Below are 9529 nucleotides of genomic sequence, written 5' to 3'. Positions count from 1 at the left end.
GATAATTAAATCTATATTTTTATTTGCTCAGTCCAAAGGCTTATTTTGATGGAAATACATATTGAATGAAAATTTGCAATTTGGGAATTTCTACATACTTCACAAAAATAATATCAATTTATTCAGTTTTACCATGTGAAATTAACCTAACCTTTTGCTGTATGCCAGGCTCATTTTCTGAAGACGTATATGAATTCCCATAAAAGTTTTCAGTTCCATGATTTACAAATCCAAATCCCACACAGCGAGTAGTTGACAACCTGCAAGAATCAACGTTGTATGGTAGCAAACCAGTTAGTTTATACTTGAAGTAATGTAAAGCAGTAAGCCAGTGGAGTAATTTGAAGAGCTGAGGTGTACTTGTTAGTGGATGATAATAATGAAAGAAAATCCAGTGGCAGCGTGATGGATTAGTTGATTATTTGTGATTTTTGTCCAAGCCTCTACCATTTTTCCAAAAATATTTTTTCATCTTTCTCACCTGTTTTCTCTCCTGCTCATGTCCCAGTAAATACTGAATTGAAATTCTGTAATTTCTCTTTCAAGATAGTATCCAGATAGATTTTTCCAAATTAACTTTGCAACAGAACTCATCAGATGGAAAAGCCTTACTGTAGTAAAGTGATGATCACGCCATCATCTTTTCCTTGCCAAAGCATTTCACCTTCAAAATGAACCAGACCATGTTTTCTGGCTCTTAACAAGATTCCCACCACTTTATTAGAAATAGTCACGTATGTTTCAAATAGCTGCCCAAAAGTGACGCTCACGTGTCCATCCTTTCCCACCTGTCCAGTGCTTTTAATGATCGAGCACAGCTCTTCTACTTCCTTTTCCACGTGTGAGTGAGCATCTTTCCCTCTCTGCTCTGTCCGAGACCCTTCCAGGGGCCTGCCATAGGTAGGATCTCCTCTGTGAGTATGCAGGGGCTTAGATGCAAGCCTGTTGTCATTGCTGAACGGGTTCTTTTTCTGATACTCGATGTGATCCTCTGCCCAGGTCTGCCAACTTTTCCTCAAGTCACCCACCACACCGGTAGCTTTAGCACTCTGCTTCTTATCTTCTTCCATTTCTGGAAAGCGTTTTATGGCACTCATGCAAGAAGCAACTCAGTGACTGGTCGTAACTGTTGTTCCTGGGTGCACTGTCAGCTGTGAAGGAAAAACAACAAATCAGCCTGATAATTTTTGGAAGAGTTTTTCACTAGCGAAAGGCAAGGGAAAAAGTAACTAAGTATGTGAAGACTGTTTGAAGACTACTCATAATTCTACAGCAATGAGGAAATTAAAACTGATTCAGATAATTCAAAAATCGATTTGTAACATACATAGGGCTGTAAGTTATGCTTACAAGGAAGGCTACACCGCACATCACCACCCCACAGTTACCGCATGTACACCCCGGTGCAGTACTTACTCTTCATGCAATGATGCCTTTTAAAGAACTTTATTCTCAACAGCCAGCAGCCGCGCAGAGTTCTCAGACACTCTGATGAGGTGCTGGCTGACCTGCTCAGCATAGGCTTACTGACAGGACATAGAGCAAGCCATTCCTCAAGAGGCAGCTGCCAACCCACAGACAGGGGTGGGCAGCCTTGCTCCTGCCTGCGCAGTGATTAAAGGTGGACAAAGCCATGCTGTGAATTGCACACACACTGTGGTAGTTATTATGCACAGAATTACCTGGTCCCAAAACACTGATGTGCAGTGGAAGCACAAGGGTTTTCTTCATCAGGCACTGAAAGGAGAAGCAGAAATCCAGTTAGTGAGTGTGGCACCGTCTGCAGTGCCCTATTTAGCAAACAAGATGAAACCAGATGAGATAGTTCTCCCTTAAAAGGCTGTGCTGCACAGCCATGTCTGCCTACTAAAACCTCCAGACAGGCTGCAGGCAAAGGAGCTTGCACTTCAGAAGTGAAATTGCCCAGCCCCTCTAGGTATGCAGGCAGCCTGCTGCCTAAAAGAAATTGTGTGTACTTAGATGATGGACTATGCATGCAGTATGTAATTGTTTTGATGACTCAGAGGCAGACTTTTGTATACATATAAAGATCCAACTGTGTTATAATCCTGTCTTTGCTGGATTGAACCTTTCACCTGTTGACATACACAATCTCGAGGTTCCATATACAAATGAGGAGAGCCGACACCTTTCTTACATACCTCTGGAGATTAAAAAAAGAGGATTAATGCTGGCTTTCCTATGATGTAATGGACAGGAATGCAAATTCTAAACTAATTAATAACTGAAATATAGATAAGGCATTTCCATATTTTAAAAGCTTGGTTGTTTTTCAGGTAAGGTTTCACAAGTATTTGCCCATACACAGATGTTGCTACTGCTGCATGTGAACCCCATGAGCAGTAGCAAAGCTCCCTGAATGCCCCAGCAGAACCTTCAAGCCACAGTCAAAAAAAAACTGTGTTGCATTTGAGCCTGGAAGAGTGCACAGGGTAAGCAAAGATGGCAACACAATGGCTCTGAAAGAGAACTGAGAAAGATAAAGAGCAGCACACATTAAATAATGGCTTTTCATTCACAGTCTTGCACTTTTAAATTGAAACTCATGATAGTCATATGATCCTGTTGTTATATTTTTTGTGAGAGAAGGGGTGGTTAATTCTAGCTTCTTGGATAAATTTCAATTTGAGTAATTACATTCTGTGTACTTAAAATTCCCCTGAAGGCTAAAAAAGGATAGTTGTCCTTGTTTTCCCTCTCTCAAATAGGTATTTAATGCTGTTGATGTGAGATGACACCCCAGATCCACACTTGACTGCTTGATTGTCTTCAGTGGTAGTACAGAAATGCATGTTTCAGTTTACAGACACAGCATCTGAAAAGCACTTTATTTTCATGTATCGATGCTCTTGTTAATATACATACCATTCCAAACTGTGTAATGCAGCACATAGAGACTGCCAGCAATTTTGCATGGATCCTCAAGTCAAAAGTAGGAAAGAAGAGGGCTTTAGTTAAATTCTTCTGTTGAAAACAGTACCACTGTAAAACTTAGTATCCACCTTCTGAGAACAGACAGCAACGCTCTGCAAATAAAGGAACACACATAAAGTAAAAGAAAGCCACTCTCACAGAGATTAAGCTTAATAACCCTTCCTAAGAAGTTTCTAAAATGGAAGCTAGTTATCCCAGATAATGGAACAGATTGGAGAAAATAAAAGCAGTCGTATTCCATTAAAATTCTTCCAGCAACTGATAATTTGTAAGCAATATCAGACTCATAGGATTTGTCAGCAGTTCAGGAATGTGCTTATTACTGGGTCTCAGCACTGAACTGCTGGCATGAACAAGGCCGATCCACACCTACCTCTCTTCCTTCTCTTTCAGGTTCCTGTTTGGATGCTAGTTCACATTTAGATTGTTCTGACAACAAGAGCTAAATCTTCATAGCAAGCATCAGTTTTGAGTACTGGAGGAAGAAATAATTGGAGAAGCTGCAGGATGAGTTTATGGGGATACATAAAGAATTCGGCACAGAGGTCATGTGCAAAATCTTATGTAGTGAAGGTGTCAAAAAAATCAGCACAGAAAATACAGAACATGAGTTCAGTGCTGAGCTACCCTCATCTTAATAAAAGGCATAGCGAAATCTGGATGAACCTTTCAGCTCAACAGAACAGGGAGATCAGCGAGTACTGGATTATAGGTATCAAGTCGAGATATTAAAGTAAAATAAAATATAAGCTGCAATAAAAAAAAAACAACAAAAACCCTCCTGTCTCCCTCCCCTCCCACCCTGGAGGATAGTCACATCTCTGCCCCTTTCCTAGGAACATCTTTCCTACCTCTGTCTGCTCCTACACTCGTCCTGCCGGCGCTGACCTCCTTCCTTCCTATGGGAAACCAAACACGACTCCTTTGGTGTCTGTTAATTGTTAATGTTAATTACCGATCTGCTCCGCCGAAGCTGGTGAGGGAAAGTTATCGGTGTGGAGGGGGAAGGAGAGGCTGCACCAAGGTACGGCTCAAACCAGCCCAGTGCCCCCGCCTCAACGTCCCAGTCGTGTACCCCTACCAGTACAGCACTGCTGGGCATGTATCCACCAGGACACACCGATTTATATATATATTTATATTTACGTATTTACTTACTTATATATTATATGCAGTTACTGCTGTGTAATGCACATGGCGTGCACTATAAAGCATCCACAAAATATAAACCAAAAAAGAAACAAACAAGAAAAAAAATTAAAAAAAAAAAAGAAAAATAAAAAAAAGAAAAGCGGGAGAAGATTAAATCAACACTGAATAATTCACCCCGCTGGAAGCCGCTGATCCGTGTCCCGTCAGCCAGCGGAGCTGCTGCCCACCCTCGTACCCAAAGTTACGAGGATCAACACCCGAGATCCAAACCACCCCCACCGGCGCCAGCGGTCGGGGCGGTACCGCGGCCACCCTACCGGGTCGGGCCGACTCCTCCCGCTGCTCCAGCTCCCGCCTGGTTGCTGGGCCCGCCCGGCGGCGCATGCGGCTGAGGGAGGCGGGGTATGGCAGGACATGGCGCTGCGGCCGTACCTGCTGCTGCTGGCGCAGGAGCACCTCGAGTTCCGCCTGCCGGTGAGGGACCCGCGGGGCCGGGGATGGGGATGTGGCGGGGTTGACTTCGCTGATGGCGGGGCTTCGGGCTGCCCTCGGTTGCAGCCTCGGGAAGCAGCCTGGCTCTGGCAGGGCCTCGCCTGCTGCGGGGCTCGGGGAGAGCCAGCGGCTACTGCGGCGCGCTTCCCTGTCCGCTCTCCGCGCCCTGTGTGGGGCGAGCCCATGGCGAAGGGCTGCCCCTTGCCCTCAGGCGAGCAGCGGGAGTGGTGTCCTCCGCCTGCCCTGCGGCTCCACGAAGCAGAACCTCTTCGCGGTGGCCCTAGGGCAGGACCTGGCACTCTCAAGAGCCTTTGAAGCCAGGTGTTGCTAGCAAAGTACCTGGGGCTCCAGAAAAGAAAATGGAAACTGGGAGGGTTAAAGAATGGGCTTATGAAAATGTTTCCTTAAAGACGCAGAACCTTAAGGTACTGTTATGGTGACTTTATAATTGTTTAAACCACTCTGTGGGTGCTTCCGACAGTGTGGGGTGGGTACCTGAATGGTGGGTGCTACCCAGGGAACAGGCGAGATCCTCCCTTGACCCAGGTGTCTGCATGAGGCAGAAGGGTGCAGAGATCTTTATTTTCTGAAGGAAGACCTTGGAAGCAGTGAGGATGGGGCTTGTCTGAAGTCCCAGGGACTGCATGCATGTCAGGATCAAGCAGAGGACCTCCACTGGTGTCTGCTCATCAGCTTCCCTCCTCTGTGTTGCAGTAGTGGCACAGAAAGAGAACTGCTTGTGGCTTTTCGTGCTGAGTGTTTATTTCGACGTGGCCAGAAGGTTTCGTGACACCCTGGCCGGTGTGGGATTGGAGAGAGCTGATTCACTTCTGCTTTTGGATGGCAGCAGGTCAGGTGTGGGATCCAGCCAGTTCTGCCTCCACAGCTGTCCTCTGCCTGTCACTGGCATGTTAATTCTAACTCGTGGCAGAATTTGCTGTTGTTTAAAATACTGCTGAAATGATGAGTGATTTTGTTAGATTTGGTAGGTCACCATTACACATAAATATTAAAATAAATTGGTATTGTGTACTTTGTGTACTTTATTTTCCTTGTTTTCGTTGAGGCTTTCTTCTGTGCATTGCTTTTTATTGTCTGCTTCGTGGGATTGGCACATAAATTTATTTCAGGTCAACCCAGTTTTTCTTTAGGCAAGGTATATATATATATGTAAAATAGGTTTTTTTTTTTCAGCAATGTTGTGGTTGCACTTCGTTAATAGAGCTGCTGAAGAAATCAGTTCTATTTCCCTTTTCTTGTGCTCTGGTGGCTGCTCAGCCATGTTTGGCTTTGTGATGAGCTGTTTTAGGGACTTGATTTGTCTGAAAATTTAACAAAACAAGCAACGACAGAGTTTTCATCCAGATCAGCTGCCTAATCTCCATCTGTGTCACACCTGCATATAGGATACTAGAGGACTGCTTATCTTCTGGTGGTGTTTGTTGAAGCCCATGTTTGTTATTAAGTGTCTATAGAATAAAGCTCTGTGTTTCATAGTTTGTAGTTGGTAAGATTCACTGTTTCATAGTCAGGGATCTCTCTCCTGTTAGGTCAGGTACTGAGGGGTGGCATTCACACATCCTGTTTTCCAGCACAGGGTATCTCTGATGGACAGATAGATGCATGTCAGACGTTTTCCTTTCAGTATTTTCAGGCAGATTGTTCAAGTGCTTCACTGTTCTTACTCTTTGAAGGATCTTCCCAACCTCTCATCCAGAGTGCTGCTGTGATCTAAACCCAGTACTCAAGTCTCCTCCACAGTAAATGTCAAAACCAGATAATTACCTTCCTTTGTCACAGCAGCTTTTAGCATGTATAGACATCACGACTGTGTTTCCCTTCAAGCCTTTCCTCACAGGCCCTCTTTCTGCTTCTCATTCTTGTAATTTTCCTGTAGATAGTGTTACTATATGTAGATAATCTCAGTGGAGATGCTGCTGATTCAAGTGTAAAACCTCAGGTGCTCTTGTTATTCCAGGAACATCCTGGGAAATAGTTATGCATAAGCTTCTGCTCTTCTTCTCAGAAGAGTTTGCTGTTTTTTTTCCAGTGTTTCTTATGTCCTTTCCATGCACATAGAAAGATGGGAATGAACGGGGTAATATCCCACTAAAGCTGTGTGCTAGTGTTATCTAGGGATTTATTTTTCCTCCATTCTTTGGGATGCTTTGTGATAATCTTTTTATTTACCCACTCAGATCTGAACTAATATAAATATGCTTCTGTGTTCTTTTGCCAGTAATGTTAAGAGGCTGCAGTGTGTCATTTCTAGGGAATGACACCATTTCAAAAGGGCTGGATGAGAAGCATCCCCAAGGCTTAACTCCCATTTCAATTCAAAAGCCTTTTCAGGAAGTGTCTGGGGTTTTTTGTTACTTGCTGCCTTGTTTAGGTTTTTGTTTTGTTTTGTTTTTTGTTTTTTTGTTTGTTTGTTTGTTTTGTTTTTTTTGAGATTTGCTGTTTTCTGTGTTCGTTTTGCAGCCTCTGATTTAGTTTACTCTGGGAAGGATACCTGCTGATAAAACTGTTGAGGTACCAGTGGACCAAAGTTGTAACAGACAAGGGACTGATGCTGTGTGCTGGGCCTGGCCCAGGGTTACAGTGTTACTCATGAGGCATTGTGCTTATGTGAATTAGTCAGAAAAATATCTCAAGAAGAGGTAGAATAATATTTTAAGAGTATTATCACTGCAAGAGCACAGGATTGAACAGTACAGATTTCAGTGAAAGAAGAATAGAAAAGTGCAAAGCAGTGGGATTTGATTACTGAAATTTGCCGAGCTTTATCTTACCGTACAACATTTCATTAAATATTTGGAGCTTGTTCTTTTACAGCTGAACTCTGATCAAGTTCTTTTGTTTACAAGCTGAATAGTAAGTCAGTAGTAAATGTCATTCTTCTGTTGCTTTCTGTAAGATTTTTTTTATAATCCCCTTGGAGGTGACAGTCTGTGATGGAATTTATGATCTACTGTTTTATCTCTTAAATTATCGCTTTACAAAAATCTGCAACAAACAAACGAAAAAATATTAGTTAATGCTGCTAAATCCTGACCTGTGTATTTTCATTTTAGGAAATAACTTCTTTGCTTTCACTTTGTGGTGGACAGTTCAGTGGTGAGCAGGAAATCCATGTAAATGTAAGTAAGGAGCAAATACTTTATTTGAGTACATTTTATGGAATTATGTTCTTTATAATATTTTTATTAAATATGGGTAGCTGATCGTGAGCAGGAAATCCATGTAAATGTAAGTAAGGAGCAAATACTTTATTTGAGTACATTTTATGGAATTATGTTCTTTATAATATTTTTATTAAATATGGGTAGCTGATCGTATTCTGAAGTTTCTTAAGAATACACGGAGTCTTCATAAACTGAGCAATTTCATTAAAGACTCAGAACTGAGTAAAAGATGCAGAAAATGCACCTCAGGGTATTTTCATTTAACAGTGTGAAAAGACAGTGCCATCTGCTGGCAGTCTGTCCAGCGTTGAGCATCAGTTTGAATTTTGTGTTTGCCTCTAAATCAGTGAGACAATCAGTGCATTGAAGGGTGAAGCTCAGGAGCTCTATGATTCTGCTCTCAGTATTTAATCAGGGAATGTTACTTGTATGTAATGAGGAGTTTTGAGTCTTCAGAGGATCATAATCTTCAGAGAATCATAAGCAAATACTGATATTTTGCTAAGTCAAAGCTGGTGGAAGAAGGAAATACCTAATAAAATTTCTCAGACATTTAAGCAGAGTACACAGTTTTTCCTCAAATTATGTGTTCTCTGTACAGTTAACAGACTTACGCTTTTTTTAATCTCCAGCATGCAGGTTCTGTTTTTATAGAACCAGATATTATCTTTTGATAATTCACGTGACATTTTTCAGCCAGGTATTTGTATCACTTACCTTTGCTTTATTTCAGTCTCCATTTTGGATTCTCAATATTCCTTCAGAAGACATGGCAAGGGGATTAATGAAACGGACAGTATGTGCAAAGTAAGAGGTGAAAAATCTTGTAAATTATAATGCAGGTGGTGGAAAATTTTTCTGCTGTTATGGCAAATAGTGTTTTTGTATGAAGTGTTGAAACAGTCTCTGGTTACCTCTAGAATTGAGGAGGGTTTACTGGAGCCTCTAGGACTGATTATTGAGTATGCTGGACCTCTTTACTCAGCATATGATCAATGCAGGGTCATGAAACTGTGTTATTTGCTCCAGACCCAATATTTGTCTTGTAGGGTCACTGCTGTTTTAGTTGCTTTGAATAATGCCTACTTAGTGGCTTGTCTGAAAACATGTATGGAATTAAAAGTTAAAAACCATGATGCATAAAAACTGAAAATCAAATTTGGAAGGCAAAGCTGGTGATTGCTTTGTAGCAGTTGTAGAAAACTCAAGAGCACAAGAATATGGCAAAGTGGTTGTTCCAGTGGCCTTTGGTCCTTTTTAGATGTATCTCTATAAGGAGGCTTGAGAGATACCTTGGAGGTGTGGTTCAGGATGAGAAGCAGTATAGCAGTGGTTTGGTTCTCTGACCATTTGCAGTTCAGGGTTAGTTTGGGCACCTCTGCATGGTCCCTGTTGAGTGCTACCTGTGTCAGGTGGTCATTTTACTTACAATGGCTTGGGCTGTATACTCTTGCATAAAGAAACCCCTTTTTTACAAACTTCGCCTTATAATAGTATGCTTCAATTTGGGAAAATATTTACTGCCCTTCAAAAAGCAGCTGTGGCAACTAAGGAAGTAAAACGTGACTAAGCAGCTTGCAAATGTTCACATATGCCATGCTTACTTATTTAATAATAAGAAATATTATTAAATACAAGCTCTGAAACATAAATATATCTAAATAAAATCTTAACATGTTGTCATGCTGTCAGTATTCCCATTGCTCCATGTAGAAATATAGTTTAAATTCTCACAGTACGTAGAT

At 41.8% G+C, this 9529-nt stretch overlaps 1 protein-coding gene and 1 long non-coding RNA gene across 4 annotated transcripts in view; one reads left to right on the top strand and one right to left on the bottom strand.

Moving 5' to 3' along the window:
• On the bottom strand, positions 1-3037 carry LOC115598155. The gene is made up of 3 exons (XR_003987430.1): positions 2887-3037; positions 1683-1737; positions 1-1151 (listed from the first exon to the last, which is right to left on the bottom strand). It is a non-coding gene; the product is annotated as an uncharacterized LOC115598155 (long non-coding RNA).
• A 1425-nt stretch (positions 3038-4462) lies between these two features.
• TRMT11 (tRNA methyltransferase 11 homolog) overlaps positions 4463-9529 on the top strand; it is a 28561-nt gene continuing 23494 nt past the window's right edge. For 2 of the 3 annotated variants that reach the window (XR_003987345.1, XM_030447298.1), the window contains exons 1-3: positions 4463-4581; positions 7674-7739; positions 8518-8591. Coding sequence is in view for 1 of the 3 variants with exons in the window: in XM_030447298.1 (XP_030303158.1) it covers positions 4522-4581; positions 7674-7739; positions 8518-8591 (200 nt within the window). In the remaining 2 variants the exon portion in view is untranslated. Of the gene's footprint in view, positions 4582-7673; positions 7740-8517; positions 8599-9529 lie in introns of those variants that run through there. The other variant, XM_030447299.1, reaches the window with a different exon arrangement.

This window comes from Calypte anna, chromosome 3 (genome assembly GCF_003957555.1).
Source record: "Calypte anna isolate BGI_N300 chromosome 3, bCalAnn1_v1.p, whole genome shotgun sequence".
Classification (NCBI taxonomy): domain Eukaryota; kingdom Metazoa; phylum Chordata; class Aves; order Apodiformes; family Trochilidae; genus Calypte; species Calypte anna.
The sequence above is the reverse complement of the archived record's forward strand: the minus strand, read 5'-3'. Positions and strand labels throughout refer to the sequence as shown.